This window comes from Heteronotia binoei, chromosome 3 (genome assembly GCF_032191835.1).
Source record: "Heteronotia binoei isolate CCM8104 ecotype False Entrance Well chromosome 3, APGP_CSIRO_Hbin_v1, whole genome shotgun sequence".
Lineage (NCBI taxonomy): Eukaryota > Metazoa > Chordata > Lepidosauria > Squamata > Gekkonidae > Heteronotia > Heteronotia binoei.
Window position 1 is genome coordinate 25,879,854 of NC_083225.1, and position 20,363 is coordinate 25,900,216.

General features: G+C 47.1%; 1 protein-coding gene across 1 annotated transcript in view; it reads right to left on the reverse strand.

Annotated features, from left to right (window-relative positions):
- HS6ST3 (heparan sulfate 6-O-sulfotransferase 3) overlaps window positions 1–19,610 on the reverse strand; it is a 369,536-nt gene extending 349,926 nt beyond the window's left edge. Inside the window, exon 1 of the mRNA XM_060235234.1 lies at window positions 18,997–19,610. Within this exon, the coding sequence (XP_060091217.1) occupies window positions 18,997–19,610 (614 nt within the window). The remainder of the gene's footprint in view (window positions 1–18,996) is intronic.
- Between the last annotated feature and the right edge of the window lie 753 nt (window positions 19,611–20,363).

Genomic DNA, 20,363 nt, shown 5'->3' on the forward strand with positions numbered 1-20,363 from the left:
AGGCTAAAAATCTGTGAGCTAGCTCACACTAAACTGATAAGCAGCCTAATACAGATCTTTTAGAAAAATTGAAAACACTTCCCAAACACAAACAATTTACCCTGGTGGAGACCCAAGAGGGAGATGCTGTGCCTGAAGCCCCTACTCTCAAGGAGTTTCAAAAGGTTGATCTTTTTCCTTCTGCCCCAGTGGACGAACGCTTTCCAAGTCACATTATATGTACGGACCGTAGAAGGTCTCCGAGAAGCTAACATTGTTCATGTCACCTGATTTAGCAACCTGATTCATGTCACCTGATTTAGCAATCCCAGATTTAGCAACTTTGACCTCTCAATTTCCACGCAGTCAAATGAAACCACTCCAGGCGCAGATGACATATCAGCCCTTGACCCAGCATGTCTTCTGATACTGGCAAGGTTAGCGGACGATCTGTTGATAACTCTAAAAGATCCGCAAGCCAAGGACGTCTTGGCCAGTATGGAGCGACCACTATTACCTCAGCTTGAAGTAGTCTGATTCTCCTTATCAGCCTTGGTAAGAGTGGAATTGCTGGAAAAGCAAATAGTAAGGTCTGCAGCCACTTGGCTGTTGAAGCGTCTGTGGCCTCCGCTTTCGCATGAAAAAAAGCGTGTGAAGAAACACTTCAGTTTGTTGTTGTACGGGGATGCAAATAGCTCCACTTCTGGTTGGCCAAACTGATCCACTATCATCTGGAATACGCTGTGCTTCAATGCCCATTCCCCCTGACATATTTGCTGACGACTGAGCCAATCTGCTTGAATACTGGTAGAGCCCTTCACATGTTCCGCTCTTATCGAAGCTATGTGAAATTGTGCCCAATTTGACAAGTCGCTTCCTTGAGAAGAAGAGTAAACTTGGATCCTCCTTGTCTGTTTATGTATGCTTTTGCAGAAATATTGTCCATTCTGACTAATACGTAGCAGCTGTCTATCCTTGCAGCAAAATGGATCAACACTAGTCTGATTGCCCTCAGTTCCAAAACATTGATTGTAACCTTGGACTCCTCCTGGTTCCAGGAGCCCTGGACTGGAACATTGAAGCATATGGCTCCCCAGCCTGATAGCCTGGCATCCTTATATATTTGAATCTATTCTCCGAACCAAAACTGTTTTCCCTGAGTCAGGTTGGAAGTCTTTGTCCAGCAGCGTAGATCCATCTTTAGTTTCAGTGGAACCCTCAATGAACAGTCCATCTTCTTTGAGATGCGGTATTGGTAGGGTCATAAGTGTCAAGCATGGTGAAATTCTGCTGATAATTGATTGTTATAGGGTCCTTCCCAACACTGGTCTGTGAAGTATCATGGAGGACCAAGCTTTGCTAGATCTGTTATTTCCTTCTTGCTTTATTGCATGAAAGTAGAAGTAGTGAGAAACAAAACTAACTTAAGAAGTAATCAGCACCTTCCCATACATTCCTGGTAGGGAGTAAGACACATCTGGGGAAAACAAGGACAGAGTCCTGATAACACTATGAGAATGTAGACATTTATGATAGTTTATGTGTGAGAGCTACTCGCGCCCCCACCCTTTGGAATCCTTTTGAAGTAAGCCTTAAAAGTACTGTATCAATGTATTTGCAGCATTACTCTCAAGAATCTGTTACACTGAAAGTATCGGTTTATCAATAAACGTAGTCTTTGTATCAACTTCGACTCGTCACTGAACCCACATGCTTGACAATAAGAAGTTCTGGAGTGGTCTGGAATAGAACCTGCCCCATTGGATGACATCTATTGTTGCAATCATTAAGCCTTGTAGCGCTGCTAACAACATTAGAGATGAGTTCTTGCTCTGAATCACTGCTGCAGTCGCTTTCTTATCTTTTGCGCCTTATGAAGTGGTAGAACTAGGCGATTCTGTAATGTGTCTATTATAACTCCCAGGTGTGACTCACAAAGATTGGTATATGTAGGTACGCCTCCATTAGATCTACTGAAGTTAATAGTTGTGGTTGTAGGGCTTCTGTTACCAAATGCAGTGTTTCCATTCGAAACTTCTTTGACAGGATGAATGTATTCAGACATTTTAGATCCAACACTGCTCTCCAGTCGCCTGATCTTTTCGGCACTGTGAAAATATCGAATAAACTCCTTTCTTCTGTTCTTCCGGAGGAACGGGTTCTATTGCCCTTATTTCTAAAAGATGTTGAATTGCCTGAATTGTGCGATCTCTTTTTACTGGATTTGTATGACTTGGTGAGCAGACAAAGTGGTTGCGTGGTATTTGACTGAATTCTATTTTGTAACCGTCGGAGACTATTTCTTTGCACCAAGTGTCCATTTGTTGAATTCTGCCACTGATGCTGAAAATGGAAGAGGCGCGCTCCAACTGGAATTATATCGTAGTCACGCTTTGTTTGGTTTGTTGTCTCTCTCCGATCTTTGTCTGTTTGCCTCCAAACTTATTGAATCTGTTCGAGGTGTTGCAATGAAAGGGCTGTTCATTGGAATTCCAGTCTCTTCCATTGTCTCGTCTAAACCGGGGTATCGTGCGTTACGCGCGAAAGGAAGATTGACACCCCTGTCTGTTGTCTTGACGACGGAGAAACTTGGGCATAGCCTTCTTGTCTTTAGTATCTACTAGTATTTTATCTAAGTCTTGGTCGAAGAAGTGCCCTCCATGAAACAGATAAGACATCACAGTATTTTTAGAATGTGTCTGCCAACCACGCTCTCAACCAAACAGAACATCTGGCTGCCGCTGATGAAGCAATAGCTCTGGCAGCGAAGATCATGGAGTCCAGGGAGGAGTCTGCCAGGAAGGATACAGCCTTTAAGACCCGATTGGTCCCTTCCACCATGCGATGGTCTTTCTCTGGAATCCTTGAAATAATTTTCCTCATCCATACAATTGACGCTCTTGCCACCATGGACCCTATTGCCTTAAGCACCATAGCAGAGGCTTCATGTGCCCTTCATAAGGCAAACTCTGTCTTCTTGTCAATATGATCTTTTAGTGTGCCTTGGGCATCTTCCGACACCAGACCATATCTCTGAAGAGCTGCAACTGGAGCATCAACTAAAGGAATCTGCAAGAAATTGTTAGTAAAGGAATATAACTGGTAGAGCTTTTTTAGAAATCCTGGGTACTGTTTATTAGCAAATGGCTTTCTCCATTCTACTCTGATCTACCTTTCAAAATACTTTGGAAATGGAAAAGCCTTGGCATAGGATGCCCTTTGTGGAAAAAATTCCATATCCCCTTCCTTATGTTTTACTTTTGATTTTCCAGCTTCCTCCTCCTCATCCTCAACATCAGGATCATCGTGAAGATCTAATGCTGTCAGGGTTCTAATGAGTAGATATTGATAGTCCTCCATTTTAAAGAATCATTGGGCAGACTCTGGGACCTCAATATTTAAATCTTCCTCATCCGAGACGAATTCCCCTTCTTTGTCACTGGTTCTATCAGACTTGTCATCTCCTCTATAGGGAGAGGAATCTCTTCCTCTATTTGGAGAGGAAACCTGTTTTTGTGCTGCCTTGGTAGGCCACTTGCCCTTCACTTTTGGTCTTCTAGTAGGGGAAGGTGATGATGATGATGAATGGGAGTGTGATTTGCGTCTCTTTGTAGTGCGATGCTTACAAAAGGTCTGCATTTCCTCTCTCATTTGGTCTCTAAGTACAGAGAAGAAATCACTAGGAACAACACAGGAACCAAATCCTCTTGTGCAATACCTGGAGTAGCCTCTAGTTGGTCTACACAAGAGTAATGTGTAAATGCTGCGCTAGACTCGGCCATGGGGCCCTGAAATTAGCGCTCTACTGCCCGTTAAACAGCCCAGTTCGTATGCCTCACCATCTCCGCCAGACTGGGAAAGATCTGGATGACCCAAGGCCTGCATTCTGCCTTCCGCCGTGGCATCTTTCTCTTTGCCACCCGTTTTGGCATGCTTTTCTGAGGCGCCGTGTGAATGCGGCAGCGACGGGGAGATCTGCACAAGTCTCTCTTGAGTCTTGTCAGCTCCACTAACCCTCTGTTCGCTCAAGGGCTCGCACTTCCCACAGGAGAGGAAGCCGTCATTTTCGGAGTGCCTCATTCGCAGGAGCCCACAACGACCTCAAGGCCCGTTAGAAGTAAGTACTAGGCACAAAATGGCAGTTGGGACGCCCAAAGGCAACTCCCGGCCAGGGAAAGGAAATATTGAAAGTTGTCAGGAAAAGATAAGAGGGAGGATTAGACAATAGAATAATATGATGACTAGATAGGTGGCAAAGGATCAAGAAATAGAGTAAAAGTATCTAGATGAAGAGAATAATAGTAGCCGCAATCCTATATTTGATGCTTTCCTTACAGAGGCAGGAAAAGAACTGAGTTGAGGGTGACTCCCAACAGAAACAGGAAGTTGAAAATTTAGTCCTGCCTCCCTACTGATGGGTTGGGAATCACCCACAAGGTGTCCTACGCCTCAGAGGGAGAACAAGGAGCTCAACCTAATCCAAATCCTTCTTGGGCTATGTGAGGTTCAATCATTTGGTAGAAGCACCTCCCAGTAGACCAGCAAATTCACACAAATATGAGAATAAAGATGACACACAAGCTTCAGAGCAGTCATAAGGGTTACCTATATTTTGGCCTTGTAGAACCATCCTATGTAGATAGATCCAAGCGGGCAGCCATGTTGGTCTGAAGTAGTTGAACAAAGCAGGAGTCAAGTGACACCTTTAAGACCAACCAATTTTTATTTAGAACGTAAACTTTCGTTTTGCTGTTTTGTTGCTTTCACATGTTCATGCTACCCAGATCAAAGGTTTGCTCAATTTGTTAATTTTACTATTCTGTCATTGTACCATTTTACATTCTAAACCACTGCCTACCAGATAATTTTACTTCACTGTCATTGATTTTTAAATCTGCACCATGTTGCATTCTGGGCCACTGCCTACCAACTATGTATGGCTCTCTTCAGCTGTGTAAGGCTTTGCTCACTGTGCTGGATTCCTCATCTGATGAAGTGTGCTTAAGAGCACACGAAAGCTTATGTCCCAAGTAGTCTTTGGTCACTGAAAATGCTTTAATAACAATGAGTAAGGAAATAGTTAATTTGCAAAATATAATCAAGCCTTGTTGGGTATGTACTTTGACGTCTACCACAGGTAAATATAATTCTGCCCTAGTGCCAGTCTTTTTAATTACAGCAAACACGTACAGCGCCTAGTTAATCATAGTGTAGAGGCCTTATATATTCAAAGTGTCAAAATTCATCATTTAGAGAGCTAATCCATCTTTGATTCCCTTAAGCAATGGTTTGCTGTAAGCCAGGGGAAAGAAATGCATTTTAGCCCTGTGGCACAGAGTAGTAAAGCTGCAGTACTGCAGTCTGAGCTCTCTGCTCACGGTCTGAATTCTATCCTGGTAGAAGCTGGGTTTAGGTAGTCAAATCAAGGTTGACTCAATCTTCCATCCTTCCAAGGCTCGTAAATAGAGTACCCAGTTTGCTGGGGGGAAGTGTAGATGACTGGGGAAGGCAATGGCAAACTACCCCATTAAAAAAGTCTGCCGTGAAAATGTCATGATGCAACGTCACCCCCAAGTCAAAAATAACTGGTGCTTGCACAGGGGACTACCTTTAACTATTTTTTTTTATAATATGCAGCCTTTTACTTACATGTATGTGCCTATGTTGTTGGTGTGCTTTTTTGCTTGCTGTACTGTATCACCCAAAGGGCCAAAGAGCAGGGCAACAAAGAGACAACCCTTAAGGACAAGAAGAGTCTGTAATATGCAGTCTTGTGAGGGTCCTTTGGCCATCTGGGGAGTGTACTGTATAGCCTCTGTAGCTCCATTTTACTTTTTACTTGTGACTGACCTCTAGTTGCCTGGGAGGATGGCCAGCAGGCCACTCACTCCCAAGAGAACATTTCTGCCTGTTTTCATTAGTACTTTCCAGAGTTCTTATCTAAAAAATCTGACATTTTTTCTAATTGTCTAATTTTCTAATTGTCTAATTCTAATTTTCTATTGTCTAATTTTTCTCAGCTACTAGATACCAGGTACAAGATATAGCCTGGCTCCTCTCAGTGTTTAGAGAAGTAGCTTTGATGATGATATTCTTGATATGTAGCCAACAATTAGGATATAAAATGTGTAGTTATATTTACACATAGCTATTTACATATAGCTATGTTGCATCTCCAGTTTACCTAGCTTTGCTGTGTACTCAAGGCCCAGAGGACAGAAGTTAGCCTGCTATTTCTGTAAGTCTGATCATTTTATTAAAGTTTACTTGTAAGCAAACCAGGACCTTGCATATTATTTCCTCAGGATTGCTGTGAACTTTGAAGCTTCTGGCCAGAGCAATAAAAACCCCAGCAGCCAAAGAGTCAAATGAGGGAAACACAGTCAGAGGACCCAAGTCTATATATAAGTTCCATGATGAAAGAAAAGGAGAGTACAGATGCAGTGCTAAATTACTCCTCATTTTCTTCTAATTTATCTAACAGTCAAATGCCCTCCACAGTTCAATGTACCGTATTTTTCGCACCATAAGACGCACTTCCCCCCCCCAAAAAAAAGTGGGGGAGAAAGTGGGTGCGTCTTATGGAGCGAAGGTACCTACCTTCCTGGGGGGGGGCGATCCGCTGCCTCCGCCTCTGATCCCGGCGCTTCCCCCGCGCCTGCCTGCCTGGCTCCAGCTTCGCTCCCTCTGCCCTCCGATCCCAGCGCTTGCTTTAAGAATCACAGCTGAAGCCAGGCTGTCGGGCAAGGAGAAAGCACCCGCCCCCTCCACAAACCCAGCGCTTCACGAGAGCCGGCTGTGGAGAGGGGAGCGTGCTTCCTCCTTGCCTCGGAGTGCAGAGGCCAGCTGGCGAGCGGGAGCGACGGACCTGCTGGCGGCACTGAGCGGGGCGCCGAGGCCGTAGAGCATGGCTCTGGCGGGCGACTGGAGCGGGAGGGTGGGCGATGCGACAGGGCTGAGCTGCACCATGCGGGCGTCATGGCTGCTGCTGCCGCCAGCGGGGGGCGTGCCGGTGCCCGTGGCGAGGGTGAGGGCACTCTGCTGCTGCTGCCACTGTCTCCCAGCTGGCTCTGCATAGCTCCAGCCGGCGTCTCCCTGCCTTTTATAGGGCGGCCACCGCGCACCAGCTCGATCACGGGCACCGGTGCGGCAAGGGGTGGCAGGCCGGGGGAGGGGGGTGGCCGGCCGGTCTCCTTGGCAACCCCATTGAGCAAGGCCGGCTCCCCCGGGAGCGCCATCCCCCCGCACCGCCCAGCCTGGCCGCTGCTGCTGCCGGAGCCCAAGCCCAAATCCGGCTCGCCGACGCCCTCTGCTCCGGCTCCAGCGTCATGCACTGCATCCCGCGGCGGGTCACTGGGGCACCTCTCCGTCAGCATCCTGGCAAGAAAGCGGGGAGAGCAGACGGTTGAAAGAGGCTGCGGCGGCAGAGGGGGCGCGCACCCAGCCGGCCAGACACTCGCCGCCGAGGGGAGGGGAGCCCAAGAGGAAGGGAAGGAGGCACGCCAGAGAGGAGGGGGGCGGTAGGGAGAACGCCAGCGGAGAAATGCCCAATCGAGACACGCAGCCAGCAAGGGGTGGGGGACGGAAATTTGGTGAGATCGACATCGCATGATGTCACCCGCACTCCACTGGTGATACGATTTCTTCTCCCCCCCCCTCTTTCTCAGTGTCATGGGAAAGCTCCCTTTATGGGGGCGGGCGGCTTGGGAGCTGACAATCTGCTGGAGCCCTGAATCAGTCTTCAGCCTCCCTGCCCCCGCCGCCCCCTTACCCGCCGGCTCCCCTGCCTTGAGTCCTCGGTCGGAGATTGCCAGGCCCCGAAGGATAGCCAACTTGATCCTGGAGCTCTGCCCTCCTTCCCTGCCCGGTCCCACCCGAGGGCCTCCTCCCTCCAGTTAGTCTCCGGGGCACCTGGGGGGCATCAGCCAAGAGCCGGCCGAAGAAGGAAGGCCGAGGAGGAGGCCCAGGTGAAGCTCCTGGGCTGCGAGGGTGCCGCAGGTTGAGGGGCCAGGAAATCCTTGCGCCAGATCCTCCTCCCCCTGCTTCCCCCGGGCCGAAGGGCAGCCCAGCCGGCCGGGAGGAGGCTCACCCTCCTCGCCCAGCCCTTGCTGGCTGCATGTCTCGATTGGGCATTTCTCCGCTGGCGTTTTCCCTGCCGCCCCCCTCCTCTTTGGCGTGCCTCCTTCCCTTCCTCTTGGGCTCCCCTCCCCTCCCCTCAGCGGCGAGTGTCTGGCCGGCTGGGTGTGCGCCCCCTCTGCCGCCGCCGCCTCTTTCAGCCGTCTGCTCTCCCCGCTTTCTCGCCAGGATGCTGACGGAGAGGTGCCCCAGTGACCCGCCGCGGGATGCAGCGCGCGGCGCTGGAGCCGGAGCAGAGGGCGTCGGCGAGCCGGATTTGGGCTTGGGCTCCGGCAGCAGCAGCCGCAGCGGCCAGGCTGGGCGGCGCGGGGGGATGGCGCTCCCAGGGGAGACGGCCTTGCTCAATGGGGTTGCCAAGGAGACCGGCTGGCCACCCCCCTCCCCCGGCCCGCCACCCCCTGCCGTGCTGGTGCCCGTGATCGAGCTGGTGCGCGGCGGCCGCCCTATAAAAGGCAGGGAGACGCCGGCTGGAGCTATGCAGAGCCAGCCGGGAGATAGCAGCAGCAGCAGAGCGCCCGCAGCCCTCGCCCTCGCCACGGGCCCCGGCACGCCCCCCGCTGGCGGCGGCAGCAGCCACAACGCTCAGCCCCGCCGCAGCGCCCGCCCTCCCGCTCCAGTCACCCGCCAGAGCCATGCTCTACGGCCTCGGCCTCAGCACCCCGCTCAGCGCCGCCAGCAGGTCCATCGCTCCCGCTCGCCAGCCGGCCTCTGCAATCCGAGGCAAGGAGGAAGCACGCTCCCCTCTCCACAGCCGGCACTCGTGAAGCGCTGGGTTTGTGGAGGGGGCGGGTGTTTTCTCCTTGCCTGACAGCCTGGCTTCAGCTGTGATTCTTAAAGCAAGCGCTGGGATCGGAGGGCGTAGGGAGCGATCCCAGTGCTTGCTGCAAGAAGCTGGAGCCAGGCAGGCAGACGCGGGGAAGCGCCGGGATCGGAGGCGGAGGCAGCGGATTGCCCCCTCCCAGGAAGGTGCGTCCTATCATCCGGAGCGCCTTATGGTGCGAAAAATACGGTAAATACATAGGCCAGATTCATACATGTAGATGGCAGCAGAGACCTGAAGTGTTACTTGGACTGCTCCATTTCAGCTAAGCAAACAGAGGATCTTTTTGTTAAAAACTGAGTTCAAAAAAGAAACCTGTATAGCAGATAAGGAGAGAGAGTACCAGCTTTCTCCCTTCTGTTCTAGTTTTCTATATACACACATGAAGTTCTTTATACAAAAGTACTGTCAAAAATAGCAGTCCAACCATCCCAGCCTGGATAGGCCAATCAAACCCAATCTCATCAGGTCATCCCAGAAACTAAGTAGCATTAACTCTGGTAAGTACCTGGATGGAAAGCCTCCTTGGAATCCCAGAGCAGGCTTTATTTAGCAACCTCTCTGAATATCTTCCATGCCCCCAAGAGATTGCCATGATTTCCACATACACACAAATACATCTGCCCCCCCCCCCAAAAAGACCAAATCAGTCCATCCCTCCTCCTATGTTTGTCAACCAGGCCTAAATCCTCATTTCGCCATTTTCATAGGTTTTCCTCCTACTGACCAGAGTCTACCAAAAATGCAAATACCTCCTCTCTTGTCTGTATAATCCCATTTCACTACCCCAGTTATTATATTTACTTAAATGTAAGATCAGGCTTTCTCCCAGATATGCCGGGGAAAGGTGGGTGTCTTAAATATACATACAAGTTACAGGTGTTCAACTATAAAAATCTTTTTTAGGAGTCATCTTACATTCAGGATCATCTTCGTTATGGTACAGGTCTATGAAGTTTCCTTTTGAAACAACTAATGTTTTATTTATTTTGTTACAAAGGACAGAACCAGGCAAGAGTACATAAATTACAGTTCTGTCTACATCTGAAGGTCCAGTTATTATAACACAATCATTTGTGTGTTTTACAAATGCATTCAAAATTGCATGCAAGGCAATGTGCTATTCCATTGTTATTTGCTTCTAAAAATTATTTACCATTATACATTTCAAAAAGAAATGCATTCATTGACATTTTCTATGCTACTATCACTACAATACACGAATACAAAACGCTGAATTAAAGCATATGCATGACATGCTGTAGATCCGCTGGTTCATTTTTAGAAACAAAAACTGGCATTCTGAAACAGCATCCATATCTTCCAAAGTTTTCTTTCCTGTGTTTAAAAAGGTAGATATTGTATCACACACTCTGAAGGGGAAGTGAGTCAGCCACGCTGACAGAAAAGCACAAACAATAGATAATAGTTGCCCTTAGCTCAAAAGATGGATAGTGCAATAATATCCAAATTTCTGGTGACCCAGTTACACACAAAAATACCCTCCAAAAAAACCAGTCCATCCCTTCCCCCTCATACAGCAAGTAATGTGGGTAATGCAAGCTACACATCAGGTTATTTGTGCAGCGAGGATGTAGTGCCATCACAGAAGTACCCCAGAGGAGAACTGAAAAAGAGCTGTTTTCATACTCTGCCCTTCACTACCCGAAGGTGTCTCAGAGCCACTTACAATCACCTTCCCTTCCTCTGTCTGTGAAGTAGGTGGGGCTGAGAGGGTTCTGAGAGAACAGTTACCCAACTGGTTCTATGTAGAGGAGTGGGAATCAAACCCTGTTCTCCTCATTAGAGTCTGCCATTCTTAACCACTATACCAAACTGGGGGATGCTATGACCTGGTAACCATATTCCAGCTTCAAGGATACTGGGAACTGGTTCCATAAGCACAAGTAGTTGCAGGATTACTTCCTCCCAAGTCATTCATCTCTCCTAGTAAAGATTAAGAGCTCCATATGCAGGCATTAGACCCAAGCGACATGACTCAGGATGCCTGGCAGGTACTACTAATCCTAGAAGGCTGCACTTAACAGACTGAAGAGTAAAAAGAGGAAGCAGTAACAGCCTGCTTTCACCAGACTTCAGGAGCTGCTGTGGAACCAGGCTCAGGGGCATGGCTATTGCTGTAGGAAGCCCCCTTAGCAACTAAAAGACAAGAGACTGCTGTCTTTGTTTTAAGTAAACAACACTTGCGTTACAAAATATCTTGGTTCTGTGAGCTTTTCTGAACATCCAAATCCCTTAAAAGGATCCCTGCCTCAGGTAAATCGCTGGGTGGCAATGGAGGCAAATCAAACAATGACAAGCATTTTCATAGGTGCAGAACATCTGCTTTCCTGCTGTTCCCTGCTTCAGTTTGAGGGGGTTTTATAGATATCTATTGAAAGAAGTCCTTCAGTAGCATTGAGAAAGAGGAGTGATTTTTCACAATGATCAAAGCTGCCTCTCCAGTGTACTGTTCTACTGTTTAAAATACCCATGGCTGGATTTTACACATCAGCAGAAGACTCTAGTAGAAGTCTATTTTGCCCACTTTCCCCAGTCCCTGCCTGTGAATGTCAAGATGGTGACTGAGGACTGGGAGATTCTGATGAATGAAAGCCACATAAGACAAGAAGTTGCACTGAGGACAAGAAACAAGTGAAAACATGTCATATTTCTCTAGCAATGTAAAGAGTCCTGTCCAAAGTCTCCGAGGTCTACTTTTCTGGCTTTTTAGAGTTAATAGTTGGGGAAAATTAGTTATCTTTCATCCTCTGATGACCTTAAAATGGGATTAGCCAATTCATTTAAACAACATCTATCAAACACTATTGTCTTGTGGCTAACTGTGGCACCCGTGTTCAAAACCCCCACATAGCAGCTGCTAGAGGAAAAGCGGGAGTGACTGTTGCTTTCCTGCCCTAGTTGTGTGCTCCCTGGATGCATCAGATTGACCAGTACCAGAAACAGTGGATGGAGGCTTGACCTGAACCAATAGGTACATTAAGTGTAGATTATTTTCAGAACACTTTCTATGTTAGACTATAGTATTAGACAACACAGTTTATTATACAACTTTTAAATCACCTTATCTGCTTCATATTTTTTCAGTTTCTACAGCATATGAAAGATATTGGTCTTTGTTGTTTTGGTGCATATATTTACTGGGGACAAACACTAGATTTCCCCCCAGATGATTAAAAATAGTTCAAATAAAGGCTTTGTAACCTGTACAGTCACTCTAATATTATCTTTAGCAAGCTGGTGTTGAGGATCAATTCAAGTGGGCAGCTGTATTAGTCTGAAGCAGCAGAACAAAGTTTGAATCCACCGGCAGCTTCGAGACCAATAACAAATAAAACTGTTAAGATGCCACTGGATTCAAATCTTGTTCTGGTGTTGAGGAGTTTGCATTGTTTTAAGACAATACTGGTTGTATGAAGAGGAGACTGTTCCATGTTCCAAATAATAAATGTCTATGACAGTTTCTAGTTTAAATTCTTACCTTGTTTCTAATTATCCCCTTGCAGACTGACAGACCCAGAGAACAGGGCAAGGTTCACAGAGAGTATTCTCTTACAGACCTAGGAGATGTATCCAAGTTTGCAAAATAATGAGATGCCCAGAAAAACAAGAGAAATTAAATCCCAACCCCAGAGGCATGTTTCTGTGAACACAACATAAACTGATTTGGCACAGAGAGGGGAGCAGGAGAAGGTACCAGTAAATGGAGCTGCTGGACAGCTCACCAATGATGCCAGCCCTATGACCTTTCCTCAGCAGGAAGGCATGAGAGGAGTGACAGCAACCACTGTCAACAAAGACCTAACACTGCCATCTCTCCTCTGCAGGGGGGGGGGGCGGAAGAGTGGGAATCAGTGTATATTGCAACAGTACAGTGCCCTGTTATTGAAAAAACCATGTCAGAAAAATCTCCCAAAATAGAGAAGACCTGAAGGAGACAGACAAAAAGAGAACCACCATATAAGCCACATAGGCCAAGATGGTGATGCAGCAGGTGGGTGGAAGAAAGAGTAGAAGCTGCTGTCTCCCCCACCAATACTCCCTCAAAATAGCCTTCACCCAACACCGAGCCATGAAAGTCTCGCTGGACATGTTTTAGCCACTGAATTTTATTAAAGACCTAAGTTATAGCACCACAATGTTAATGTTAATTTTAATATAAGTTGTTAATGATTTAATGATGATTTTATAATTGTAATTGTAATTACTATGTATGGTTTTATTGTATATTACATTCGTATGTTGTGAGCCGCCCTGAGCCTGCCCTGGCGGGGAGGGCGGGATACAAATAAAAAGTATTATTATTATTATAAGCTGTGGAGTCTTGTGAGCAACAATTCCACTTCATGAGCTACTGGCATTAAAGTTATGAGCTACTCTGCATAATTTGCTTGCTCTGGGGCTATTCTTCCTGGGCTAAGACAAAAATGTGTGAGCCAGAGGCTAAAACTGTGAGCTAGCTCATACTAGAGGGGACACTGCCCCCCTCCACTGCTTTCTGTGAAGCAGCAGGAAGGAGGATGGGGTGGGGGCAAGCAGAGTGGGAGGTGGATGAGTCTCAAGATCTTACACTTTCCCATTTTGCAGCTGTTATTAAACAAAGACATGCCTAGACACCTTGCTATTCCATTATTCTCCAAAATGGATTAATATGCCCAAATTAAAACTATTTCACTAATAGCCCAACCAGTATAACCTTGAACACTGAATTAAGCAATGCAAATTTAGATACAAAAATTAGATGCATTTCCATATTCCTTAAGACTTCCAACATATCTGGAAGAAAAAAAGCAAGAACAACCACAATGTATCAATCATTTTCCCAATAGATTCTAGGAAATCTCCAGCTCACAATCTATACTGAAGAGGGGGACATCTTGGGTTCTGTAACCTTGTAAGAGACCCCTAAAGGAATGTTTTGAGGCCACTTCAGCAACTCCAAGTTATTGTAATGTAATATTTTCCAGCTGACTTCATCTAATAAGTGCTTTTGTTTGATGCAATATTTTAATGTATTCAGCCACTACTCTCCTCCACTGCAAAAGTTATAACATAGTATAATTCTTCCTGTCCTCTTTCTCATGATTTGTGAATTAGATCATGAGGAGGGCAGGAAGGAATACATCAGTGGTTAGCTCTCGTGGCCCTTTCTTACAAGCCAAGGGAAATGCTGATTGCCCCTCTGGGGTCAGTCAGCATTTTTTTTTCTGGCCAATTTGGCAAGGGATAGTGGAAGTTTTTGCCATCTTCTGGCCATAGAGCTGAGATCATTGGAGATATGGGGGGGAGCTATTTGTGAAGTTCCTGCATTGTGCCGGGGATTGGACTAGATGACTTTGGAGGTAGCTTCCAACTCTAAGATTCTATAAACTTGACAATACTGTGTATTTTTTAAAATGAAAATATTCTGCAAGATATATCAATTAATCTAGTAAGATTTATTGTGATATGCTTCAGAATAATGTTAAATTCTGGTAATTTGCAATGTTCCTCCAAAATTATTTCCACAACTGCAAGCTGAGCAGATTTTAAGTTATTAGCAAAAACTGTCTTAAGATACATCCCCTGCGCTTCACATGAATACATACCAGCCTAATATAATAACTTGATATGTACAGCTTTCATTACTAGGTTTTAACTTGACCAAATGTAAACATTAAAGAAAATTTCTGAACATGGGTTAAACCCTGGATCCTTGTATCCAAAAACTGCTAATGAAATTTGTTTTGCTCCTGCAGCTTTATGAATTGCAGTTGGGTTGTTGTACCCATGGGAAGAATCAAGCCCTAAATTCTGGCACTGTGACTTAAGCAAACTGACATTCGGGGCAACAGTTCTTCACAGAATCCTTCAATCTAGAGTAGAGCAGGGGTGGCCAAGCTGCAGCTCAGGAGCCTCTTGGGGCTCCGTCACACATGCTGTGTGGCTCTCAAAGTCCACACAGCACCATCGGCTGGCTTGGAGAAGGCATTTAAAGTTAAAGTTATTTTCTTTCCCCCTCTCCCTCCCCCATCTATGTCTTCCTTCCTGTCTTGTGGCTTTCAAACATCCGATGTTCATCTCTTGTGGCTCTCAAACATCTGATACTTATTCTATGTGGCTGTTTCATTAATGAAGTTTGGCCACTCCTGGAGTAGAGGCTGCACTGAGATTAGTTGGTTCTTGAAAGAATTTCAGACTCATTCAAAGAAAAAAAACATTGCTTTGTTACAATTTCATATCCATTCACATTTACTAAAGGAAGACAACTTGAAAATTAACCCCCTCCCCTTCCAATTTTATACTCAAACAGGTTTATTGGACATAACGTATAAACTTAAGATGACCCCCTTTTTATTTTATGGGGAAAAACCTAGTCTAGCACTTGAGTAAACAGAGAACATTGTTGGTTTATTAAATATCCATTTAATAGTATCCCCTCAAACACTATGTGCAAGGAATTCTACTTTAGTATCTCATTTGAATAGATCCCTAACTGGAGAGCTTTATTACCTCTATCATTCATTCATTTTATGAATGTGCCAGTCAAAATGAGTAGTTTTTACATTTCCCCTACCATCCAAAAATAAATAAGTAGATAATTCAAAATATGAGTTTAGAGCACAGACCAGAATGCCAAGTTTTATTGCACTACACCTCCATTCTTTCCACACATACCAAGAGAAAAAGCTGAACATAACTTAAAAACAAAGCTTATTTTAAACATGATATTAAGCAAAATGAATTAAGGATACACAGAATAGCTAATGTTGTATAACATTCTCTTTGTCGTGGGGATGAATTCATCCCATGGGGTGGTGCTGTAGCTCAGAGATGCATCAACTGTTATGCATGCAGTGGTCTGACTCAGTATAAGACAACTTCATGAGAGACAGACGTTACATATGACATTGATGCCTGGCCATCCTGCTCAGATTCAGCCAAAGATAATGAATTCTCTAATGCATTTGTGTGGCATGATTACAGAGTTCCCACAATACTGGATGTAGATATGACATCTTTGGCCAGAGCTATAGATACTCCTAGAGACGCCTGGAAGGTGCATTTGTTAGTAGAAACAGTGGAAATCCTGGACCGCTGCTACGGGGGAACACAGCACTATTTGGAATAATGGAAAGCAACTGCTACTGAACTAAGTGTATTTAACCGTTAACAACCAGCCTACAAGCTTGGACAGTGCCGGACCACCTTCTAACTGGCTGGTATTTGCTCAGAGCTGCTTGCCCATCTGTCTCACTTATCTTCTGTACTTGAAGGCTCAAGCTAGCAGTGGATCTATTTCAGCAGAATTCAAAGATTTCCATACCCATGTTTGATTGGAAAGGAAGGTTGTTACACAGGATCAAAACTGAAGTCTGAAGCACAATCATCATCTCCACAGCATCCCTCCCTCTACATATGCTCTCCAGCTCCTATTACAAAAAGGACCAGACCATCTTCAGAAATGGGATCACAAATACTACTCAGAGGTGCAAGCCTGTGTCCTAGGGATACTGTGCCTACAAGCCTTCATACTTTGTACATGAGCAGACATGTATTTCAACTCATGTATCAAACACTATCCTTTTGGCCTAGAAGATGTCATGAAGCTGACAGATACAATTTAATTGCATTGGAATTGCAAAGTATACAAGAACGTGCCTAGTGTTCTATTTTAAGGTATGAAACATTTTCAAAGATGTAATGCCCAAAGAGAATCCATTTTCTCTTTATAAATACGAAAAAATTAAAAATGTCAAACATCATTTCACAAAAATATAATAAAGTTACAAAAACAGCATATACAGAATGGAAAACCCAGAGAAGTTACCAAAGAGATAACACCCATTCCAAATTACCTTTAGATAAGCAAACTATTCACACCGTTTAGAATAGTCATGGAGAGTTCAAACGGTTTAATTAAAGGTACAATTCTTGTAACTGATGTTCTCTCAATGTACTCTTCAAATAAATCCTTCAAGTTTTAACACATGATGGCACAGTATTTGGAAAGACTTATACAGTTGGATGTAGACTGTACCATCCATTACTAATTGAGCCATTCACACAAAGAGGAATTGAGAACCCTAGCATTCCAGGAAGCCAGTGCAATGATCTGTCACTGTTAAGTTTTTAGCCTAGAAATTTTATACAACAAGCAAGCACTGTTAAGTAGCAAAGCTGATAATTCATTTGCAGAAGTTATATCTGGGTCAATACATGCATGAAGCAGCTTTTTTTCCAGCTATTTGGTTGCATAAGTAGACCTTCACTTTCAACAGCTCTTCAATACCACAGTAAATATGGATCAACATGCACACCTGGTTTTCTAGACCTGCAAACTCCTCACACTTTATTCAGCATACCCAGCACGTGAATCTGATCATTTTAATATCTGTTACGTCTTTCATTACCCACACGTGCCTGCAAAGAAACACTCAGTGGGGGCAACAGCAGCTGTAAACATTCAGAAGCCTCCTCCCCCCCCCCATCAGCCCAAACAAATGCAGCATTCCACCCATGTGCTGCGTATTTCAGGGGGTCATTCACATGCCTTAAAAATGCCAGATACATTTGAGCCAACACTTAACGAAGCTTCCAACCCCGAAGTGTTGAGATTATGATTTTTTTTAATTGCACATTGCTCTACTTTAAGGAAAGAAATTTGACACATTAGGAAAGTCACTGTTCAAACCAAAACTTATTACCCACAAGGCTGAGTAAGTATAACTAATCCAAAACCCCCTCCAGGCAGCAGAGAACTTTAAACTGGAAGAGCGTTACTCCATTCTTCCATGCTTTGCTGCATCCTAGATGGGCCAGTGGCTAGCAAAAAATGCTCCAGGCTACTGGCTCGCCTGGATTTTTATAGCATAAATCACTCCTGGGGTGGCTGAAGATCCCAGCAGCTCTTGAGTTTAAGGACACCACCAGCAGTCCCTCTAAGCTGAGTTAGTGTGAGCAAGCTCAGTTTTTTAGCCTCCAACTCACACTTTTTTTTTTCATAGCCCAGAAAAAATAGCCCCAGAGCAAACTAATTTATGCATAGCTCACAACTTTAATGCCAGTAAGTCACAAAACAGGATTTTTGCTTGCAAGACTCTGCGGCTTAGAGGGAGTATTGGACACCACCAGCGTTCCCTCTAAGCTAAGTTGTTGTGAGCTAGCTCACAGATTTTCAGCTCCAGCTCACACATTTTAGTCTTAGCTCAGGAAAGATAACGCCAGAGCACACTGATTTATGCAGCAGCTCATAACATTAATGTCAGCAGCCCACAAAGCAGAATTTTTGCTCACAAGATTCTGCAGCTTAGAGGGACTATTGGACATCACCCACTCCTTTTGCCAAATGCCCCCATTCAAATGAAGGGACAGTGGCTCAGTGGTAAAGCATCTGCTTGGGTAAGCAGAAGGTCCCAGGTTCAATCCCCGACATCTGCAGCTAAAAAGGCTCCAGGCAAGTAGGCATGAAAAACCTCAGCTTGAGACCCTGGAGAGCCGCTGCCAGTCTGAGTAGACAATACTGACTTTGACAGACCGAGGGTCTGATTCAGTAGAAGGCAGCTTCATATGTTTGGGGAGGGGCTGTGGTGGCTCAGTGCTAGAGCATCTGCGTGGTAAGCAGATGGTCCCAGGTTGAATCCCCCACATCTCCGGCTAAAAAGGTGCCAGGAAAATAAGCATGAAAAACCTCAGCTTGAGACCCTGTAGAGCCGCTGCCAGCCTGAGTAGACAATACTGGCTTTGACAGACCGAGGGTCTGATTCAGTAGAAGGCAGCTTCATATGTTTGGGGAGGGGCTGTGGTGGCTCAGTGCTAGAGCATCTGCTTGGTAAGCAGATGGTCCCAGGTTGAATCCCCCACATCTCCCGCTAAAAAGACGCCAGGAAAATAAGCATGAAAAACCTCCGCTTGAGACCCTGGAGAGCCGCTGCCAGCCTGAGTAGACAATACTGGCTTTGACCGCCCCAGGGTCTGATTCAGTATGAGGCAGCCTCATATGTCCATACACGTTCCAATGCACCCTTCCCACCGGGGCAGCAGCTGCCCGGGCGGCTCACCTGAGGGTGCGGTTGGCCGGACATCCCCCTCGGCGCTCCATGGCGGCGGGCACGCAGCTGGTGAGCTCGGTCCAGTCGGCGTGCAGCCCGCAGCTCCAGCCGGTGGAGAAGCGCGAGAAGAGCCACGTATCGCCCTTGTCGGCCGCCCCGAGGGCTCCGCCGCGGCCGCCTCCTCCGCTCTCGCCCGGCCGGTGGCAGGTGCACTTCTTCTGCCCGGCGCGGCAGTCGCAGGGCCGCTCGAGGCGGATGTTTCGCACCAGGTGGCGGCCGAAGGTGGTGCCGCCCGTCTTCTGGATGTGCAGGAAAACCATCACGTCGCGGCCGCGCATGTCGAAGCGCACGCGGCGGCACAGCTCCGAGAGGCCGAAGGGGGGCTTGCGGGACCCCGGCAGGGCCCAGGAGAGGAGAGCTTCCCGGTGCGGGTGCCACCGCGCCGCAGGGTTCCCGCCAGCCGCCGGGGAGAAGCGGGGGTCGCAGGGGGAGGCTGGCGGGGGCTGCGGAGGCGCGCTGGGGCAGCCCCCGCTGGGGCCGGCATATTGGTAGAGAACCAAGAGGCAGAGGAGCGCCAGGAGCGGCGGCAGCAGGAGCCACCGAGGGCTCAGCCGTTCCTCCATGGCTGGCGCGCTTCAGGGGGAAGGCAGCCGCGACCCGCCTCGTCGCCGGCGCCCCACCGACGACGACGGTTGTCCCTTCTCCTCACGCAATACCATCGCGGCTGAGGAGCCGAAGCGGGGCGCCGCCGTCGGGGAAGCTCAGAAGCGGCGCCTCATCTCAGTCTCCTTCCCAGAAAGCGGCGTCGGCTCCTCACGACTTGAGGCGCGTCTTTTTTCCCTCCCCTCACTCGCGCCGCCTCAGCGCCAACCGCCGCGCCTCGTGCCACGACCGTTATTTTTTAAAGCCAGGCAGCGAAACCGCCGCTTTAGAACCTTCAGGAAAAGCCGTTCCCCCACCTCGCAGCCGGGCCGTTGCCAACTGCCGTTCTCTTCGATGTTACCCCCCTCTTTCTGCAGGGAGGGGAGGGGCCTGTGGCGCTGCCCAGCCAATCGCGGAAAAGGAGACTGTCCCGAAGCAACTAATAGCCGAGCTTAATTTGCCGGCAATCCAAACCAATCCGAAGGCATCTTGACAAGGAGGGCGGGGTGCTTCCCTCACTCCTCCCAATGGCTGAGGTCTGTCAGACTAAGGGGCGGGGCAGATTTTGTCCTGGCGACCAATGAATCAAATTGCCGCGGGGCGGAGAGCGGGAAACTGTCAGGCAGGGCAACCAATGCCGGTACATGCGGTTTGCTCCACGTGCTGTGGCGGGAGGCGAATGGCGTTTTCAGCTATTATATGATTCTGAACCACTTTAGAGTGCTACCTTCTGT